The sequence below is a fragment of the Capsicum annuum genome, chromosome 11, assembly GCF_002878395.1.
Source record: "Capsicum annuum cultivar UCD-10X-F1 chromosome 11, UCD10Xv1.1, whole genome shotgun sequence".
NCBI lineage: Eukaryota > Viridiplantae > Streptophyta > Magnoliopsida > Solanales > Solanaceae > Capsicum > Capsicum annuum.
Genome location: NC_061121.1, coordinates 227,983,869 through 228,006,660, shown reverse-complemented (window position 1 = coordinate 228,006,660; position 22,792 = coordinate 227,983,869). Strand labels below are relative to the sequence as shown.

Sequence of the window (22,792 nt, the reverse complement as noted above, 5' to 3'; positions counted from 1 at the left end):
TTTTTGATAAAACATGTTTTCCCTCTTATTTCTCTGCTGAAATTTCAGAAACAACTTTAATTTATATTCAGGATCAAACACAACACCAACTCTAATCTCCAACTCCAATTCTAAATTCAAAAAAAATAAAAATTCATGATTAAATGGCTTAAATTGTCTTTTTCTTATTTCTTTTATTACCTTAAAATAGGGGGGGAAAGTAAGCACAAAGGCAACAACTCCATTAATCCACAAATCACAAACATCCTTCATTTCAAAATAGGTAATTTTTGCGAATTTAGTACTTTTTTCTAAAAAATGAGATTTATTTTATAAATTAAAATTTGATAAATTTGAGTGTGTGTGTGTGTATATATATATATATATTATTAATTATTTAAAATTTAATAATATCTCTATTATATTAAAAGTGTGAAGGTCCTTATAATTGGCGTTTGCCCTTTTTGTCCTTCATTAAAAGTCTCCACTTTAAACAAAATCATCTTTTTCCCTTTTATGATATTAAATATTAATTTAAATTGCAAAATCCTATATTACATAGTTATTTACATTACAAAGTCCTATTCTATTTCAGGTAGGTAACTTTCTACAAATTATTTTCTTAAATTAAGTACCTCAATTAAAATACCTTATATTTTTTTTTTCTCACGTTCATAAAGATAACGATGGAGACGACTCCAATGAGGGAAAAGAATAAGAATAAGCTAAATTACAGAAATCAATTCTTCAAAAATTGACTTGCACTTCGTTTTCTCATGAAAACAATATGACAATGAGTTTACATCGTACAACTGCTTTCTTTTGACGGCGATTTTCATTTTGTTTGTGCAATGTGTAGTGATCTCAAACAAATATGTGTTTACGTTAATTTTTGTTAAATTAATTTTGTTATTTGATTGTTATTATTATTATTTTGAGTTGAGGATATATCAGACATAATCTTTTAGTCAATAAAAAAATAGTAGTAGAATAAAGGTAAGTTCTACGTGTACGCATATTGTTATTATTATTAATGTTGGTGTCGCAGATGTCATATGTACTTATAAGTTGCTATAATGGCTAACGTTTTACTTGGACATCACATGCGCAATCATCAATATTGAAAAGGTAGGCATTCATGATATGATATTTTTTGTTGTATTTTCATTTAATTCTGAATAGTGTATTTTCTTTTAACAAAAACGGATGAGAGAAAAAATATGTAGAAAAAGTGTGTGTGTTGTTTGAAATTGAGTTATTCTTCCATAAAATCATTTCTTCTTCAATTTTCAATTTTGATGTTGTTTGTATTATTGTAGTCAAAAGAAAGTGAAGACAAAAGTACCTTAACTTTTTCCTCTTTTTTTCGTTTTGAATCTATGATAGATGATTTAGTATTACATTTTATGTTTTTTTTTAGTGCTGGAGTTCTTCTTAAATTTTGGTTTTATTGTAGTAAAAAGAAAGTGAAGACAAAAGTAAGTAAAGTCACTTTTTTCTTTTTGCAATAGCTTTATTAAGGTATCGTCTTTTTAGTACTATTTTGGTATCTCGATTAATGTATTGTTTTGTTGATATATTGATTATCGTATTGTTTTATTGCGGTACATTGGTGCTATATGAATGTTCCATTGAACTTGGGTTCAATCAAGACAGGTCAAATTAAATCAATTCTAAAATAAAAATCATCGGATAGAGAAAAATTGAGGTAAGCAGCCACCTACTTTGAGAGTTATGTATCAATTTAATTTTCTTGACTATTAGATTTAAGATTTTTATGGAGTACATATCGAGAATAGTAAAAAGATCTCCACCTTTGTATCAGATTTCATGTCAAAGCGCACTATTATTTCTTAAACCCACCTTCACTTCGACTTTTTGTCATCATAAGCAAAGATTTATTTTTAACAAAGTAATTTCTTTGTTAGTTGAAGTTGATCGTTGGTGGGTTTTGATTTTGATGTATTCAATTGATCCAAGTTTTTTTTTTTTTGAGAAGTTCTGTATTCTTTCAAATTGAGTTATTAATGGGTTTAATCAAACCTATTTAACTAGCGTATTAGGGCTAAATCTTTTCAAAGCATGTCTGAAAAATTTTAGTTCGCAAAGATCTATGTTTCTTTTGTTCTTTGTCTGATAATAGAATTGAATACTTTATTTTTTCCCTCAAATTATCAATTTTATTTTCAGTGCTTTGTTTATACATAGAAGCATCATGGGTTCTTTATCAATAAAAGTTTTTCTCTAAATTCAGGTAACCATTATATATGTTTCTATCGTCTTATAACACCTTTTTTTCTTAGTGATTTTGTCTTGCCTGAAGGGGAGTCTTGGAGTAAATGGTAAAGTTGTTGTCATGTGACAAAGAGGTCACGAATTCAAGCCTTGAAAACAAACTCCGGCAGGAAACAAACTACGGCAGGAATGCAAGGTAAGGTTGCATATAATACACCCTTGTGGTGGGATTCTTTTTCGAACACCGCACATAGTGGTAGCTTTAGTACACTGGACTGTCCTTTTTTTTTTTTTTAAATCTTGCCTACGCATTGTAATACTTGCATGAAAATGTGATTATAAAGGTCTATTTTGAAAGTTACATACTTTTTTTCTGTAGGAGTTTTTTTTATTTCTGAATGCTGAAGATGACCAAATAGTGATTAGATTTGTTATGTTATATCGAACGGACAAGATGTTGATTCATCTTACCGAATATGGCCTTAGATAGCAGGTTATAGAGTACTTTAATCAGATTTGGTTAAAAGTTTATTAGATAGTTAAGCTAGCATTGTGTTTGTCTTTTATTCTATATTACTACTACTATTAACATTATTATTGTTTGGATGATTCGTATGTGTGCAAATGCAAAGCTATATTGACTTTATATTGTCAATCTCCCATCCTTTGCTTTCTGTTGAATGTTTAGTTTGGTTGATCTGTTTTAATTATGTATTAGGTGTATCTCTGTGAACATATATATGCATTGTTAACTATTAGTTTCTGCATGTAAATTTTATGTGCAGAGTTTTAGAAGAGTAATTGTGCTGATATTTCAATTATTTATATTATTTTGTTGTAGTTCAGGTGATAGATGAATATTTGGTTGGGTCTGTAGCGGTTAGGTTTAGTCTTATTATTTTAATACTTCGATTATTGTATTATTTTGTTGTAGTTTTTCATCTATTATTATATATTATTTGTTTTGCTTAATACATGCGATAGATGAATTTTCGATCGAATTTTTGCCTAAAGTTTATGTTTAATGCTATTATTATGATATCTCAAATCTCGATTATGCGTTATTTTGTTGTAGTTTATTAGTGATGTATGAGTATTCAATTAGAATTGGAGATAATCAAGACAGGCCAAACTAAATCAATTGTAATGTGAAAATTCTTGGATAAAAAAGTTTGAATTGAGGTAGGCAAGTAGGTACTTTATATTTGTTGTTAATCCACCAAAGATAGAATGTAATTCATAGGAAATAGCACGCAAAGACAAACTTGAAAATAATAATTAAAGAATATTGAAATCTTAGAAAATTGAGTGGAACTATAATGCTTTTGGAGTTCTTTCTTTGCTTTGCATGAAAGTTTCTCAAGTCTAAAGTTAGCTACCTGTTCTCCTTATTTCTCATCATAATACCTTATTGATGGTTGTCTAAAATTTCAGAAATTATATATAAAATATACTATTAATTAATTATAATTTTTTTTTGTTATGAAGTTTTGTGAGATGATTTTTATATTTATATAGGAGGTGCTAATTAATTGATGCAACACACATATACTAACATTAAAAAATATATATACTTTTGTCATTTAAATCATGAATTTAATGTTTCATATATTGCGACTTCAACTGTAATTTATTCGTTTTTGTATTCAAGTCATTCACCATAGAGACATCAAAGGTAGTTGACTTATCCATATTAGTTAGTAGAACTATAATACCCTAAAAGACACAGTGAAAAATTTTCAGACAATTTTAAAAGATCATATTATCTCCATTTTAATTTGTTTGTCTAATTTTGACCAAGCACCCCCAACATACTAATGATTTATATCTAAATTGCCCTCAATTTTGATAAAAATATAGAATTTCGAGAATAAAAACAACACTTCATAAAATAAAGTGCTTCTAGAAGTAGGAAAGAAATATAATGACTAAGTTCTTCTTTAATTTAACTATTTTTTTTATCTTCAAAATTTTACATTATCTTTTTAAAAATTTCGTACTTAGTAAAATGACTTACTGACTTACACACGAGAATTTATTTTGTATATATATTTATTTTGAATTAACGCTTGATACACTTATAAAATGACTTACACACGAGAATTTATTTTATATATATATATTTATTTATTTATTTTTAATTAACGAGAATTTATTTTGTATATATATATATTTATTTTTAATTAATACTTGATACACGTGTTCTAAACTAGTTAATTACAAAAATGAGAATAGTATTAAAAGAATTATGATATTATTTAAAGTTTATAAAAGGGACAACTCAATCATACAAATATTTTTTGTCCCTATTTGCCTCTGATGAATGAAACCGCCGCCGCACCATCCTGCCGGCAACCATTATCAGCGGGCTGAAACCACCGCGCCGGATAAAGGCACGGCTGTCGTACCAGTTGAAGGAAAGGAGGCCGATCTAACTACTCCGGAGGGTAAGATGATTGGAAGTTGGTACCAATGGCGCTACTTCTGGAACTGTGGATAGGGTAAATTTCCTTCTCTTATACATACATACAGTTGTTGATTTGCTTGTGCTACTTTACTAACAGCAATAATAACAACGTAATGATCTGGAGAGGTAAGTGTACGCAGTTCATTTACACTACCTCATAGGTTATAGTATTTTATATTTTATTTGTGTTTGTACTTTTTTTAAACTGCTTTGATATGTGTTACTGGAGCTGAGCATCATTTGGAAATAGTCTATCTCCCTTTCAGGACTTAGGTAGGGATGAGGTTTGTGTATATTTTACCTTAGGTTGCTTAGACTCTTCAAAAATGTCAACAAATGTGTATCACATTTTCCAATATTTTGAATTGATACGGAGTTAAAGAAAAAAAAGTCTTTTGAATGTTGTGGTATTAAATTAAAGGTATGTTAAATGTATCGAAATGCTCGTTAATCTTTGTGGCCTTAAATATGTCATTGTGGAAAGTTGAAATTAAAATGTTGCTAAAAAGATAAAGGCTTATTCTTTTTTAAACGGACTAAAAAGGAAAGTGGGCTAAACAAATTGAAAGGAAGGGAGTATATTTTTGGAGAATCTTACACGAGTGCACGGCAACGAAAGTGAAGAGTTCGCACAACTTGTTTCTACTCTCCCCAAACCTCACCTGGAGGATTATACGGAGTATGTTGGGTTCCCAATTTCGATCCGACAGGAAGTTGCCCCCCTGCATAACTTTGCTATGGCTTTCTGGTGTGCTGAATTTACTGTATAGAAATTGAAACCTAGATTTATGAGATGGAAAGTTTCTTTTATTTTCCAAAGATTCGTCAATTTGGTCTTGAGATATTGGTGGCTTAGTTTTTTGCCAAAAACCTTGACAATTACAGAGAATTTTCAGGGTTCGGAGAGCCTTTGTTTGTCCTCAAGGGATAGGGAAATTAAGTCTGATTCGAGGTTCGATTCAGAATTATTCTGCTTCTCTGAACAATCGTGATTAAAGGTTAAGGAAGTTTGGGCTGAGTCATTTATGACTTCCTTTGTAGGAGAGTTTTAGAGGAGGGTTGTCTGTCATTTGGCAGTCATTTAGATCAGGTGGTTCCGGTGGAATCAAAAGGCATTGGGCTATGTCGGGTAGTGGAGGGTGAGTCATACCTACGATAGGTGATTGGTAGGGTTAAGTATTTTAGAGAGAAGTTGGTATTTCTCCCTCCAAAGATTGTAACACGGTTGATATCTTAAATGCCAAATAGTCATTTTGCAATAAATATTGGAAATCAAAAATCTCACTTTTATCAAACTTATAAATATAAACACCCAAATAACTCAAGACATAAGGTACTAGTTTAAACCGATAACCAAAAGCAAAGGACCATTTTTGTTATTTTCTCATCTTCTTACCTTATAACTAATGAAAAGCTTTATTTACTTTGTTAAACTCCGTATCAAGTCAAAATATACCAAACAAATTAAAACAGAGGGAGGCATTGTCAAAAAGAAAAAAAATTAAAACAGAGAGAGTACTTTTTTGGAAAATCCGTGCTCACCTGTTGATATTTTTGAAGAGTTTGACGCCCACCTAAGGTAAAACATATGCAAACCTTACCACTACCATTCTGAGAAGTAGAGAGAGTATTTCTAAAGACCTTCAGCTCAAGTAACACATATCAAAGCTGTTAAAAAAAACAAAAACATAAAACAAAATATAAACCCTAGATTTTATGTATATATGTAAGTTTAAGAGACGAAAATTTACTGTATCAACAGTTCCAGCAGTAGCGCCACTGGTACGAACTTTCTTGTTAAGAATCCAACCCTTCGGCAACCAGCACAGCCTCTTGACATTCAACTCAGTCGATCTACTTTCCTTACGCACCGGCGTTGCAACCGATTCAGCCACCGACTCAGTTGTCCGAACCTCCGTCTTACTTCCCTCCCCCGCCTCCACATCCGCTGACAGAGTAAGTTGATTAGCCTCCTTTCCTTCATTTGCAACATCACCGCTGGCGGTTTTGTTCAGCGTGGTGGTTTCAACCCTAGCATTCGTCTTAGTGTCTGTAGGTACCAAACTGTAACAGGGGATCTTCAGTTATCGGAGTCAAATAAGGGGGAAAAAGTCAAATTGGATTGATAGTATATTCTTATAGCTACTAAAATCCCTCCAATCTTTCTCTCTCTCTCTAGGAGGCTTAGAAATATGCTGATGTGGCATTCCTATTTTTCTTTTTCTCAAATTTTTAATATTTTTCCTATTTGTTCTCTATTTACTTGCTATATTAAAATAATTAATAGTAACAGCTTTTATATTAAAATTTCTTAATTACACCTCCCCATTTACTCTTCTTTATTTCCCCATGTACTCTTTTTTTCCTAAATTACAATTTTGTGTTCAAAGCTAATAACATTACCTTTTCAGTTATGTACACCACTTTGTCTCCCAAATATTAAATAGAAAACAATGAAAACATAATGGAATGAACATGGTGGCCTAATTATAAATTTTGATGATTTTTCAAATTGTAGGTATGAGCATTCGTTCTTCTTCTTTGTTTCCTTGGTTTTTCTGCCTTTTTTCTTTTCAATTTTGGTCTTCCTTATTTATTTTTTCACTTATGTTGTTTTGATTAAAAGAAAAAATTTCTTTAGTTAAAGGATACTCACAAATGATTGAAGGTATGCATTTTGTTTTATTTTTTGTTTCCTGTTTTAATATCTTTAATATCTTTTTCCTGTTTCATTTATTATTAAGAGTAAATGGGGAGATGTAATTAAGAAATTTTAATATAAAAGCTATTACTATTAATTATTTTAAGATAGCAAGTAAATAAAGAGAAAATAGGAAAAATATTAAAAAATTGAGAAAAAGAAAAATAGGAATGGAAGCCTCTTAGAAGTATGTCACATCAACATATTTTTAAGCCTCCTATATATAGAAAGAGAAAGAGAGGGGGATTGGAGGGATTTCAGTAGCTATAAGAATATACTATCAATCCAATTTGACTTTTCCCCCCCTATTTGACTCCGATTACTAACTCCGCTGTTGTTTCTGGTCCATCGGTAATCGTTACTGGCGGTGATGACGGTATACCCGCGGATCCCCTGTTACAGTCCAGTACCTATATAGACACTGAGACGAATGCTAGGGTTGAAACCACCACGCTGAACAAAATCGTCAGCGGTTGCAAAGCGGTTATGTTGCAAATGAAGGAAAGAGGCTGATCTACTTACTCTACCGGCGGATGCGGAGGCGGGGGAGGGAAGTAAGATGAAGGTTCAGATAACTGAATCAGTTGCGACGTCGGTGCGTAAGGCGAGTAGATCGACTAAGTTGAATGTCAAGAGGCCGTGCTGGTTGCCGAAGGGTTGGATTCTTGACAAGAAAGTTTGTACCAGTGGCGCTACTGTTGATACAGTAAATTTTTGTTTCTTAAACTTACATATATACATAAAATCTAGGGTTTATATTTTGTTTTATGTTCTTATATTTTTTTAACTGCTTTGATATGTGTTACTTGAGCTGTAGGTCTTTTAGAAATAGTCTCTCTACTTCCCAGGAGGTAGTCTTAGGTGGGCGTCAAACTCTTCAAAAATGTCAACAGGTGAGCGTCGAATTTTAAAAAAAATTACTCCCTTTGTTTCAATTTTTTTGGTATATTTTGACTTGATACAGAGTTTAAGAGAGTGACGAATAAGACTTTTGAATCTTGTGGTATTAAATTAAGGTATGTTAAATATGCCACATGGAAAGTACACCAAACAAATTGAAATAGAGCGAGTATATTTTTGGAGAATCCGACAGGAGTGCATGGCATCGAAAGTGAAGAGTCCGCACAACTTGTTTCTACCCTCCTCGAACCCCACCTGTAGGTTTACACAGGGTATGTTGTTATTGTTGGTAGCTGTGTGTTATAGCAAATGCATTTGAAACTATGTTTATTTTTTCCCTCTCAAGTTTTTACTTTTTGGTGTTTGAATTTTGAATTTGTTTCAAAAACTAGGGCATGATTTTTTTTTGCTTGTGTTGAATATAAATAGGGACTGTTGTGTTTTGATTATGAACAAATGATAAGCTTGTTATTCTGAAAGGTTGTCGTATAATGAAATTATTTGTTTCTTCCTTCTGACATTGAACTGTAGAACTTTGGTTCAGTGAGATTGGTAGCATTTTCTGTTAAAGCTGGAATAAAAATGTTTGAACTTTGATTAACTGACTCTTAAGTCTAACTGTGGTGATGTGAATAGTTTTCCATTGAAGGAGATAAGGGAGAAAGGTATCAGAATAACTCTTTTGTTTCCTTCACAGACTCCACTATTTGGATTAACTATCTCTCTTTCTTTTCTAGCGTAGATGCTTTACAAAAGGAAAGGAAAAGCTATTTCTGGACAAGTGCAACATGTTATGTTAGTATGATTTTAGGTTTGGAGGACCTTATGATGAAATTGTAGATTTTATAACAACAAAAACAACATATCTAGTATAACCCATAAGTTGGGCCCTGGGTAGGGTGATGGTATGCAGCCTTACCTTACCCCTACGTTGTGAAGGTAGAGAGGTTGTCTCCAATAGACCCTCAACTCAAAGTGTAGATTTCATGTATAATTAAACCAGGAGATTATATTTTTCTTTGAAAAGAATGCTTGTTTTCGCAAGTGGATAGGGCAAGTGGAAACAGTTGGTTTTTTTGCATATGCGTTCGACTGAGTAATTTTTTTTTTTGCTTTTCTAATTCACATTTATTACATGATTTCGTGAAGAAGTGTGAACTTGAGGTTGCTGAATGCATTTATGAATGTGGTAGTGTAGAGAGATTGAATGGCTTGTATTAAATTATTACTCCCTGTTGCAAATTTAGTTTAACTCCATACAGAGGCTAACAAAACAAATATTAGAATGTAGATGATAGATATAGTACGAGGATAAATGTTGAAATGGTGACTGGAATGTGACAGAAGTATAAATGTTTTTATCTACTGAACAAATGTTGTAAGACTAAGATCTGTTCGATTTTTGTCGTATTCGTATGTCAAGATGCCATAAATTGCGGTAAAATTTGATATTTATAGTTTTCATTGGAAAACGGTTGTTTTTTAAGGTTGGGCAAAAAATGAATTTTTCTCTTGGCGCTTGTGGGTGTCTTATTTCTGTTATTCCATCTTTTTTCATGTTTTATTACGACTTTGTTTACTGTCCTTTGTCTTGAGTCGGGGTCTATCGGAAACCACCTCTCTACTTCTTTAGAGGTAGTGGTATGGACTGCGTACATTTTACCCTCCCCAGACCCCACTATGTGGGAATACACTGGGTTTGTTGTTGTTGCTTGTCTTATGGCAAGAACGCTTTTCTCAATTTTTCCAATCCTACCATAATCTTTTTCATGTTGTGTTGTTGACTTTACGTTAAGCCGAAGACCAGAGGTCAAGACGCTAAGGCATTTTCTAACCATTTGATATAAAATTATTTGTTAGCCTCTCCACAAATTTATAAACTACTAACAAATTGTAGCTAACGACACGTTTTACGCACTTTCCTTTTTAGTCCATTTAAAAAATAATGTCTCTTTTCATTTCTTAGTAATTTTTTAATTTCAACATTCCACATGATCTATGTAATACCACAAGATTAATGAGCATTTTGGTACATTTGTTATATCTTGAATTTATGACTAAAGGAATCAAAAGTCTTATTTACTTTTTCTATACATAGTGTTAAATCAAAGTAGGCCAAACAAATTAAAATGAATAAAGTTTCTTTTTCTTATATATTTGTTCAGTTTCAAATGATGGTCATATTTTTTATGTAGAAATAAATTTATTTTATATTTGATAGACTAATTTATAATCACGTAAATATTTATAACTTAGTTATAGAATAATCATAAAAAAGTTGAATCTCTTTTATCCAATTATACGGTGCCACATCACTTTGACTTTGTAATGAGTTTTGTTCTACTACTACAACAATAACATACCCAGTGTATTCTCACAAAGTGGGGGTTTGGGGAGGGTAAAGTATAGCGCAGTTCATACCACAACCTCAGATAAAGTAGAGAGATTGTTTCTGATAGACCTCCGGCTCAGGACAGATAACAGTATAACCAACGAACAAATAGAAAACATAAAAGCACACAACAAAAATGGAATAACACACTGCTAGATAATAATGAAAACAAGGCACTCATAAGGTAATACTATAAACTATCTATTCGAAATCGAAGACAACACCGAAACACCACGGACAAGCAACTACAAGTTAGATACAAACAAAAGCACTCTTGCCTATTCTTACCGACGAACTCTTACCCACTAACCCTCTACCATAATCCGCGTCCTCTACATCTTTCTATCAAGTGTTATGTCCTCCGTAAGCTATAATTGCTCCATATCATGTTTAATCACCTCCCTTCAATATTTCTTCGGCCTACCTCTACCTCGCCTAAAACCATCCATATCCAACCTTTCACACCTCCGAACTGGAGCATCTGTGCCCCTCTTCATCATATGCCCAAACGATCGTAACCTCACTTTTCGCATCTTGTCTTTTATCAAAGCCATCCCACGTCCACTCGAATAATCTCATTTCTAACCCAATCACTCCTGGTAAGTCCACACATCCATCGCAACATCCTCATCTTTGCCATCTTCAACTTTTGGATGTGAGAGTTCTTAACTGGTCAATAATCTACCTCATACAACATAGTCGGTCGAACTGCCATTCTGTAGAACTTACCTTTAAGTTTAGGAGGCACCTTTTTATCACACAAGACCCCCGAAGAAAGCCTCCTCTTCAACCACCCTTCTCTAATACGGTGCGTGACATCCTCATCAATCTTGTCATTTCGCTGAATTATAGACCCAAGATTCTTGACCTGAGAATCTAGCTTCACCACCACGTTAGCCTCATGCGACAAATCACTAAACTTACATTCCAAGTACACCGTCTTGGTCCTGCTCAACCTAAATCCTTTGGACTCAAGGGTTCGTCTCTAAACCTCCAACTTATCATTAACACCTTTTCGAGTTTCATCAATTAGTACTACATCATCAGCAAATAACATACACCAAGGCAGCTCCATTTGAATATGCCGCGTCAAAATATCCATCACCAAGGCAAATAAAAACCGACTAAGAGTCGATTTCTGGTGCAACCTTGTCAAAACAGGGAAGTGTTCTGAATCTCCTCTTACCGTCCTCACACGAGTGCGCCATCGTACCTTCCTGAATTGACCTAGTGTACGCTACGGGAACACCTCTAGCCTCCGAGCACCTCCACAGAATCTCCCTAAGGACTTTGTCATACGCCTTCTCAAGATCAATGTACACCATGTGCAAGTCCTTTTTCCTCTCCCTAAATTGCTCCACTAATCTCCTTAGGAGGTGAATGGTCTCAGTAGTCAAGCGACCTGACATGAAACAGAACTGATTCATTGCTCCACTAATCTCCTTAGGAGGTGAATGGTCTCAGTAGTCAAGTGACCTGACATGAAACAGAACTGATTCTCGGAAATAGTCACGATCCTCCCCAGCCTCAACTCTACCACCCTTTCCCAAACCTTCATAGTATGACCCAATAGCTTGATACCTGTATAGTTGTTGCAACTCTAAATGTGCTCCTTGTTCTTATACAATCAAATCATCGTACTCCATCTCCAAGCTTCGGGCATCTTTGCCGCCCTAAAAATAATATCAAACAACTTTGTCAGCCGCTCCAAACCTGCCCCGCCGGTGCTCTTCTAAAAATCTATTGGAATCTCGTCTGGCCCAATCGCCCTACCCCTACGCATCCTACGAATAGTCCCCTTAACCTCCTCTACCTTAATAAGCCTACAATAACCATAATCGCGACACCCCTTTTAGTTCTCCAAATCCCCCAACATGAAATCTTTGTCTCCCTCGTTATCCAAAAGTTTATGAAAATAGGATTGTCACCTCTTCCTAATGAGGGCATTCTCAACCAACACTTTGCCATCCTCCCCCTTGATGCACTTCACTTGGTCAAGGTCACGAGCCCTTTTCTCCTTGGCCTTGGCAAGCCTATATAACTTCTTATCCCCACCTTTCTTCTCTAAAGTCGTATACAAGCTCTCGAAAGCTGCTTTCTTAGCCGCCGTAACCGCTAAATTAGCCTTTCGCCAAGCTAACTTATACTCCTCCCTGTTCGTCTGCTTTTCCTCGTCATCGTTGCTTGCAACCAACTTAGCATAGGCCACTTTCTTCGCCTCCAACTTCTTTTTAACATCTTCGTTCTATCACCAGTTCCCCTGGTGCTTGCTGGATTGGCTATGTCTGTTTTACTTATGTACTTTATGTTTGTACTTTTTAACTGCTTTGATGTATGTTACCCGTGCTGAGAGTCTTTTGGAAATAGTCTCTCTACCTTTCAGGAGGTAGGGATAAGATCTGCTTACATTATATCACATGTTGCTTTGACTATTCAAAAATGTCAACAGGTGCGTGTCAGATTCTCCAAAAGTAGTGTATTTTTGGAGAATCTGACACAGGTGCAACATCGATAGTGCAGAGTTTGCACAACTTATTTCTACCCTTCCCAGACCCACCTATAGGATTACATGGGGTATGTTGTTGTTGTTGGTAGTTGTGTGTTATAGCAAATGCATTTGAAAATGTGGTTCTTTTTTCTCTCTAGTTCTTACTTTTTGCATTTGAATTTGTTTCAAAAACTAGGGCATGAATTTTTTTCGGCTTGCAGTGTTGAATAGAAGTAGAGGCTGTTATGTTTTGATTATGAACAAATGATAAGCTTGTTATTCTACAAGGTTGTCCTATAATAAAATCATTGGTTTCTTCCTTTTGACGCTGAACTGTAGAGCTTCGCTTTAGTGAGATTGTTAGCATTTTCTGTTGAAGCTGGAATAAAATATTCCTTTCGAAGTTTCAAGAATGTTTGAACTTTGTTAACTGCTGTAATTGTGGTGATGAGAGTACTTTTTTTTGGTTCTGTTGGAGTCCCACATCGGTGGGTTAAAGGGTCCTTGGTCTCCTTATATGGTCTTGGGCAATCCTTCCCTCATGAGCTAGTTTTTGAGGTTGAGTTAGGCCCAAGGTCCATTTCTTTGTCATGGTATCAAAGTTAAGCCCACCCAGTTCATTGTTTCCGATGTTGGGCCCCCCGTCTTATATTGTCCACGCTCCAAATGTCCAGCCCGGGGCGTGCGGGGGGTGTTGGAGTCCCACATCGGTAGGTTAAAGGGTCCTTGGTCTCCTTATATGGTCTTGGGCAATCCTCCCCTCATGAGCTAGCTTTTGAGGTTGAGTTAGGCCCAAGGTCCATTTCTTTAGCATGTGAAAAATATGAGAGAAAATCTTATTGAATTGTTGTATCTAAATTATTACATTGAGACCCTATTTATAGACACTACATTCCAATCCTATTCCTAATAGGACACTACATTACAATCCTTTTCTAAGTAGAATTCAATATGCCATTCCTATTCATATTCTAACACTCCTCCTTAAGCTGGAGCATACAAGTCATATGTACCAAGCTTGTTACAAATGTTACGAGGACTGGTGAGGGACTTGGTGAAGATATCTGCAAGTTAATCACTCAACTTCACAAATTTTGTAACAATATCTCCCGAGAGTATCTTTTCTCTGACAAAGTGACAATCAATCTCTATGTGCTTGGTCCTCTCATGGAACACTGGATTAGATACAATATGAAGGGCTGCCTGGTTATCACATACAAGTTCCATCTTACCAGTTTCTCCAAATTTTAATTCTCTCAGCAATTGCTTGATCCAAACCAGCTCGCAAGTTGCAGCAACCATTGCTCGATATTTTGCTTCGGCACTAGATCAAACAACCACACTCTGTTTTTTACTCTTCCAGGACACCAAATTACCTCCTACTAAAACACAATATCCAGATGTAGAACGTCTATAAGAGGGTGATTCTACCCAATCAGCATCTGTATATCCAATGATATGCTCATAGCCTCGATCCTCGAAGAGTAATCCTTTACCTTGATATGACTTTATATATCGCAAAATTCGAACAATTGCATCCCAATGACTATCACAGGGGGAAGTCATAAACTGACTTACAACACTCATAGGAAAAGAGATGTCAGGTCTAGTCACGGTGAGATAATTTAACTTTCCAACCAACTGCCTATACCTTTCAGGATCACTGAGTGGCTTCCCCTGTCCTGGCAGAAGTTTAGCATTTGGATCCATAGGAGTGTCAATGTGTCAACATCCTATCATTCCTGTTTCCTCAATAATGTCTAAAGCATACTTGCGTTGAGAAATAACAATACCTGAGCTGGACTGAGCAACCTCAATACCTAGAAAGTATTTCAATCTGCTAAGGTCTTTAGTCTGGAAATGCTGAAAGAGATGTTGCTTCAAGTTAGTGATACCATCTTGATCATTGCCGGTGATAAGAATATCGTCAACATAAACCACCGAATAAAAACATAGATTTGGTTCAGAATGGCGATAAAACACTGAATGATCAGCTCTACTACGAATCATGCCAAACTCCTGAATAACTGTGCTAAACTTTTCAAACCAGGCCCGAGGAGATTGTTTCAAACCATAGAGTGACTTGCGCAATCGACATACAAGGCTACTAGACTCCCCCTGGGAAACAAAATCAGGTGGTTGCTCTATATAAACTTCTTCCTCAAGATCACCATGCAGAAAAGCATTCTTAATGTCTAACTGATAAAGAGGCCAATGACGAACGGCAGCCATAGAGAGAAAAAGACGGACAGATGCTATTTTAGCTACGGGAGAGAAAGTGTCACTATAATCAAGCCCAAATATCTGTGTATATCCTTTGGCAACAAGGCGAGCCTTCAACCCATCAACCTGACCATCTGGACCAACTTTGACTGTATAAACCCAACGACAATCAATAGTAGATTTACCTGCAGGAAGGGAAACAAGCTCCCAAGTACCACTCGTATGTAAAGCAGACATCTCATCAATCATAGCCTGTTTCCATCCTGAATGGGAAAGTGCTTCACCTGTAGTCTTAGGAATGGAAATAGAGGACAAAGATGATACAAAAGCATAATGGGGTGATGACAAACGATGATAACTCAAGAAAGTATAATGTGGGTTAGCATTACGAGTGGATCTTATACCTTTTTGAAGTGCTACTGATTGACTATGAAGAGGCAAGTCCGCAGTAGGGGAAGCGTCAGGCGCAGGACATGAATCATCTGGGACTGATACCGGACGTGGGCGACGGTGATAAGTCAAAAGTGGTGGCACTGTAGCTGGAGATGGAGAAGTAACCGTAGATTCCTCAAAGATTGGTCTGGGTAAGACTGGAGGTATGGGTAAAACCTCAGAGATATTAAGATGAACAGAAGATGTATAGAAAGGTTGAGATTCAAAGAATGTGACATCAACGGACATAAGGTAGCGACCCAGATTAAGTGAATAGCATCGATACCCTTTTTGAACTCGAGAGTAACCAAGGAAGATACATTTGAGAGCACGAGGGGCTAATTTATCTTTCCTGGGGCTAAGTTATGAACAAAACATGTGCTCCCGAAAACACGAAGGGGGATAGAGTAGAGATGTGACTGAGGAAATAGTATGGAATGGGGAACCTTATTCTGGATCGAAGATGATGGCATTTTGTTAATGAGATAGCAAGATGCGAGGACCGCATCGCCTCAAAAACACAGTGGAACATGGGATTCAATGAGAAGAGTGCGAGCAGTCTCAATGAGATGCCTATTTTTCCTTTGTGCTATACCATTCTGTTGAGGGGTGTATGGACATGATGTTTGGTGAATGATTCCTTGATGAGTCATGAACTCTTAAAACTGGGAGGATAAGTATTCTAAGGCATTATCACTACGAAAAGCACGAATAGAAACACCAAATTGATTTTGTATTTCAGCATAAAAACTTTTGAATATAGATAATGACTCGGAACGATCTTTCATTAAGTAAACCCAAGTCCATCTTGAAAAATCATCGATGAAAGTAACAAAGTAACGAAATCCTAAGGGTGAACTGACTCTACTAGGACCCCAAATATCGGAATGAACTAATGAGAAAATAGACTCTGAGCGACTCTCAATACTACGTGAAAAAGTAGCACGGGTGTGTTTGCCAAGTTGACATGACTCACAATCTAATGTGGATAGACTAGACAAACTAGGCACCATCTTTTGTAGCTTGGATAGACTAGGATGTCCCAAACGTTTGTGAATAAGGTCGGGAGGATCTATAGCAGAGCATGCTGTGAAGGAATTTGAAGAGGTAAGATGGTAAAGGCCCTGTGATTCATGTCCTATGTCAATTGTCTGTCCCGTTTTGCGGTCCTGCATTAGAAAAGAATCATCGAAAAAAGTTATACTACAATTAAGGGCACGTGTCAAACGACTAACAGATACAAGATTAAAAGGACAACCAAGGACATAAAGAACAGTCTAGAGTGACAGAAGATAAGGGTTTGGCTTGTCCAACTCCTTTTGGCTCTGTTCGAATTCCATTAGCTAAAGAAATGGCAGGAAGAGATTGTGAATAAACAATATCAGACAAAAGTGATTTGTCACCAGAAATATGGTCAGAAGCACTTGAGTCCACAACCCATGATCCAAAGGTAGGATTTTTTGCAGTTGAGGCTATTGGTAGAAATATATGCTTACTTGCTTGATACTGAAGATGCTCATTATATTCCTTGTCAGATAAATATACACGTTGATCACCCGTGGTATTTGACTGAGCAATATAAGCATTTTTGGATTGTCGACCATGCAAAGAATAGCATATTCCATGAGTATGTCCAAGCCTTTTACAATAACTACACTTAGGTCGAGAATAGCATACGCCATGAGTATGTCCAAACCTTTTACTACAACTACACCTAGGTCGAGATCTTCCAAATCGACCTTCCCTTCGTTGATTCTTCATAAGCTCTAACATCTTGAGTTTCTGATCTCCTCATTAAGATTCAGATTTAATCATGAAAAAGAAATACTGTTTGAATTTGGCTCGAAAAAAAGAAATGTCCCCGGATATAAGCTCTGATGTTCGAAAGTTGATAGAAATCAGAAAATAATCATATGAGCAGCCTCAGAGTGAATAAGCGAAGCTACTAAAAAAGAAACTGTCGGAATAGTCGTCGGAATTTAGGTTCCGATGATCGGAATCTTGAAAGACTTGTCGGAATCAAGAAAAATTTATTGGTACAACCTTTTAATGAAGTGGAGACCTAGCTGGAAAAAAAAACTTGGCCGGAATAAACCGCACGCGCCGGCGCGTGAAGCACGGAGGCGCAAATCTGAAAGTTTCGACGGCGCGTGGCGAACGCATGAATCGCCAGAGATAAGATTCGAGCACTGGGGTTTGCTCGCCTGGGTGTTTCTCACCTCGTGGTGGTGTTGGTTTTCTCACGCAACACTTAAATAGACGAGGGCTCAAATTGGACTTATCAGTCGCCGAAAATTGAAGTACCGGGCTGCCTTATTGAGTTTTCTTCCTAGAAATTTTCTCACAAAACCTGGATCTGATACCATGATAAAGAAATGGACCTTAGGTCTAACTCAACCTCAAAAGCTAGCTCATGAGGGGAGGATTGTTCAAGAACATATAAGGAGACCAAGGACCCTTTAACCCACCGATGTGGGACTCCAACAGGTTCAAACTGGTAACTTTGTATATTCCTCAAAAGCAGTACTGAACTGAACTGGTCAATATTTGCATCATGTACTTCAATTCCTACTATCTCTTCCTAGATTGAGTCTGATACATCTATTATTTATATTAGTATCATTTGAGTATATCTGATTGCACCTAAAACATAGTTGCATAAGACAATTTAAGTTATAACTTTTTGCATACTATTCTTTTATCCTATCAAAAACCCTAGAGTTCCTCTCCTTCCATATTACCAACCGTATTCTAGCTGTTCTTTGATTGCTATCCTGTTTCCTCCCAACTCTGGATTGCTTTTATGATCTTGGCAGGCATGGTCCAAGATATACCCTTAAGATTCAGGAATAACCTCCATGTTATCCCATTTTGTTGTTTATTTTTATGCTTTTTTTGTATGTTATACTGTTGCCCGTCCTGAGCCGGTGGTCTATCGGAAACAGTCTCTCTACTTCATCTGAGGTAGTGTTATGGACTGCGTACACTTTATCCTCCCCAGACCCCACTTTGTGGGAATACACTCGGTATGTTGTTGTTCTATTCAAGAATAACCTCCATAGTTGGCCAGTGATCTTGCCGTGTAGAAAAAGATGATAACTTTCTCAGCAGCTTGCCCACAAAAGAATCATCCAGAACATAATGGTATACCACTTCTCATTAAGGGTCGTTTGGTAGAGTGTATAAGAATAATGCAAAATATGATGTATTAGTAATGCTTGTATTAGTAATGCTTGTGTTAGTTATGCTTGTATTAATTATACTTGTATTTCATCAGAGGTAGAGGTATGGACTGCGTACATCTTACCCCCCAGACCCCACTAAGTGGGAATACACTGGGTTTGTTGTTGTTGTTGTTGTTGTGTATTTTTCTTATGCGGTGTTTGGTTCGATGTATTAAAAAAAACATGAATTACATAATTTTAAAAAAAAAAAAAAATTTACATAATACCCTCAATATATATGTTGAAAAAGGGACGACCCGGTTCATACCTACTCCGTAGGTGTCGGGGAGGGGGGGGACCACTCCGGGCCTGACCTACGCGCCCTCACCCCAGCTTCGCTGGAGGGGCGTTTCGAACCCCCGACCCTGGCACACCACGGTAAGCAAGCCTACCGCTGAGCCAAGGCCATCCCTCTCAATATATATGTTGAAAAGGATGCGGAGAATTTTTTGAGGGGTAATAGGGTCTTTAAGCATGTTAATGCATGCATTAGATCCATTGCATTACTAATGCCATGGATTTTGAGGTGTTAGTAATACACACCTCAATACACAATAGAGTGTATAACTAATACAAGCATTAGTTATACATAGGGTAAAAAGGCATACCAAACAAGGTACTACTAATACACATTAAACTAATGCATGCATTATCATTTCAATACACTCTACCAAACGACCCCTAAGTTGTCTTGAGTCAATACAGTTTCTTTGGCTAGCAACCAGACAAAACAAGCCACTTTGAGTGGGAATTTTGACTTCAGATTCCTTTCCGTGGCCAGTGACTTTGTGGTTGGTTGGGATGGTTCAACCAGGTGTATGCACTACTCACCTTAAATCTGCCTTTACACCACAGAATGTCTTGACCCCTCACTAGTCCATTAAATTGGTCAATGGGGTTGAAGAAATCTGCTACCCTCTGAATCTTCCAGTCATTCATTTGTCTTCTTAAGTTGAAGTTCGACCCTTGATGAGTCCAGTGGTCTGCTATGGACTTCTGTTGGGTGGATACGAGAGAGGTATATATCAGGAAACGAAACATCTAGCCTACCTACTTCATGCCAAACATCCTTCCAGAATTCTGTTTTCTCTCCATTCCCCACTTTGATCCTTGTATTGGCCTTACACTCAGGCCACAAAGATCTGATGGATCTCCATACACTGACCTCATATGGCTCAGTCACCTCTTTGGTCATCCAGTTGTCTTCCTCTACATGTTTTGCCTTAATGACTTCCTTCCGGTAGGTGAGCAAGCATCGGAATGACTCTTTTGCTTCCTTTGTGAACTCCTCTATGTGGATTAACTCTCTCTCTTTCTTTTCTGGCGTATGGGTCAGTGTATGTAGAAAACGACTTTTAAGTTTTTGATATCTGAAGTAGCGCCTGTGTCATTTCCTGTTTTACACTCCAATCGATAGACCAATTGAACTCCTTTATTACAAGCCTGTAAATCATGAAGTGTCTTATATAAGCAAACATTTGTCTTCATGATCATAACCACAACTATTAACACGAATTATGATCGTAGTAGTTGGTTGATTTTTTTTATTCTTTAAACAAATTTCTCATTTGTTTAATCCGTTAGATGTAAGAAAATCCTTCCTATAGCTCCGAAATGGTACTTGTGCCTTTAGGTTTAATTGGGTTTGAACCGTGAACCAGTAGGGTTGGACCAACTTTAGTAGGGACTAACGGCGGTTAGTCCATTAAGGGAATAAATGGCCCACTTTTGTCACGGCGATGGCCTAAAACTCATACGTTTCTAACAGAGGGCAAAAGTGCTCGTCGAATAGTAGAGTGGCGATTTTGGCCCTTTCCCTTTGAAGTAATGAGAAGGAAACTGAGGTAGAGTAGTCCAAAAGTTCAGTATGATGACCTGATGTGCTCGAGAAACAAGAGCAGAGGATGATAATGTGCTTAATTAGGCATCATTCTGTATATATTTTTTTAAAAAGAAGTGTTTATTGAAGGCAATCATAGACACTTTCTGGAGGTATATGAGGTAATATAGGTGAAGTGTGTAATCGTCCATCTCTTCTAATGTGCAAAGTTATCCAATACCTATACTAGTGAGAGGAGGCAAGCATCCATTGGAACATTTGACACGCTGCCAAGTTGTACTGCCGTTATTCTCAAAAGAAAAAGCAATTCCTTCTTTTGATTTTGTATAACGTCGCTTGCCAGCAGGGAAATAATTATTTGTACCTATAGCCTTAATAGCTTCTCAGGTTGATTGTGGTGGACAGAAACTCTTCTGCTCTCTCACTTCCTCTGCTTTCTGTGTTCTCCTATGATTTGCCCCTGCCTGTTTTGTTTTTATACTTTTCTTTTATGTGGGGGATTGTTGTGTTTCCTTTTTTTCCCTTCCAGTTGCAGGTGGTTGAGCGTTATTGAGTTGGTTTTGTTGAAAATATTATTATGTCATGCTCTTTCGATGTGCGTTCTTATTTTTTAATTGAAGTTGTTGATATATAAACCGAGTTGTTTATCATCAGGCATCGCGTCTAATTGTTTGTGTCCAGGATTCTGCAGTACTATTATGAACCGGTCTTGGCGACACGATTCCGGTCAAAGCCTGAGGTGCTTTATTTCCTGGAAACGGGTGGCAAGCGCAAGAAGAGCACTGGTGGTGATGCTACAGTGAGTGAATCGAAACATTTATAACCTATCACCTCTATGTTTGTATAAGTCTTCCCTTTGCTACAAAGAAACATACATCTTCTTGTGTGTTTTGATGGTACTATTTCTTTTGCAGCCATCTGAGACCCCAGTAGCAAGAAACAGAAGAAGAGCAGCTCGAAGAAAGAAAAAAAGGAAACTGCTTTCTCCGTTGATTCTTCGAATCCTCCAGAGAGCGTTAGCTGGTTGTTGACGGATAGTTCTGCAGATACTTTGACACGTTTTATCCATGGCAAAATGGTTCCTGAAGGCCAAAGACAAGAATGGGATGCTGTCTTCTCGACTGTGTCGCAAAGGAACGCAAATAGGGAGGCAGGCGTCTCTAATGTGCAGTAACCAGTTAAAGAATCTGTCTCGGTATCTAGCTAGACTAGATAGTGTGTCAAATCTCATCTGAATTGGGCTTACTTTCTTTGGTCTTAGCATAGGGACCTCATAGTTGTTGATAGCTTGTGGCTTTGGCATAGGAATAGGCAAAAGGTGCTCCACCTAAACTCTGTTCATGGTCTCTTATTGGTATCGTTGAACCAGTGAATTTGAATCATTTTACTAGTATTGACATATGTGAAAATTGTCTCAAGTATGAAACTACTGTAGTTATTGAGCATGAGCTGGTCTTATCTTATGCTTGTGAATGGCAGATTATTTATCGCAGGTCCAAGCCGTGGAAGCTGTTATTATTGCTTGTGTTGGGGTAGGTTGTTTATATTGCACCATTTTAGGTGTAGCTCCTGAGGTGTGACCTTTCTCTTATTCTGCAGGAATCCGATATTATGTGCATTAGGTCGTCTTTAATATTATTATTATTATTTGCTTGGATGGTTGGATCACTCCCATAGATTGTGTTCTTTTCTTTTAAATGGAAATTTACTGTTGATGCATGACATGACCAAGCCATCTCAAATAGTCTCTCGTTTGGTTCTCGATGTGTGCTACTTGAATCTTTTTGCTAATGCGATCATCTCTTTTTGTATTCTTATTAATTCATTCTCGATGTGTGCTACTTGAATTTTTTTGTATTTGCATTAATTTCATACAAATATTCACATCCTCTGTGATATTCAATTTATGGA

At 36.5% G+C, this 22,792-nt stretch overlaps 1 protein-coding gene across 2 annotated transcripts; it reads left to right on the top strand.

The window, feature by feature from the left end:
* The first annotated feature begins 4,481 nt into the window (after positions 1–4,481).
* On the top strand, positions 4,482–22,326 carry LOC107847924 (methyl-CpG-binding domain-containing protein 5). 2 transcript variants are annotated; one of them, XM_016692530.2, is made up of 3 exons: positions 4,482–4,715; positions 21,563–21,680; positions 21,796–22,326. In XM_016692530.2, exons 1-3 carry the CDS (start codon positions 4,687–4,689, stop codon positions 21,910–21,912), a joined length of 264 nt encoding a protein of 87 aa, XP_016548016.2. In that variant the 5' UTR covers positions 4,482–4,686; the 3' UTR covers positions 21,913–22,326. The 2 variants fall into 2 exon arrangements, 1 of the variants encoding a protein (XP_016548016.2); XR_001667703.2 differs by having other exon boundaries at positions 4,492–4,715; positions 21,573–21,680.
* Positions 22,327–22,792: the final 466 nt, after the last annotated feature.

Excerpts from the sequence above, each read along its gene's own strand:
- LOC107847924 (XM_016692530.2), top strand. The coding sequence starts at position 4,687 with ATGGCGCTACTTCTGGAACTGTGGATAGG. Across the intron at positions 4,716-21,562 it reads CTTCTGGAACTGTGGATAGG|GATTCTGCAGTACTATTATG; the intron begins GTAAATTTCCTT and ends GTTTGTGTCCAG. Across the intron at positions 21,681-21,795 it reads GCACTGGTGGTGATGCTACA|CCATCTGAGACCCCAGTAGC; the intron begins GTGAGTGAATCG and ends TTTCTTTTGCAG.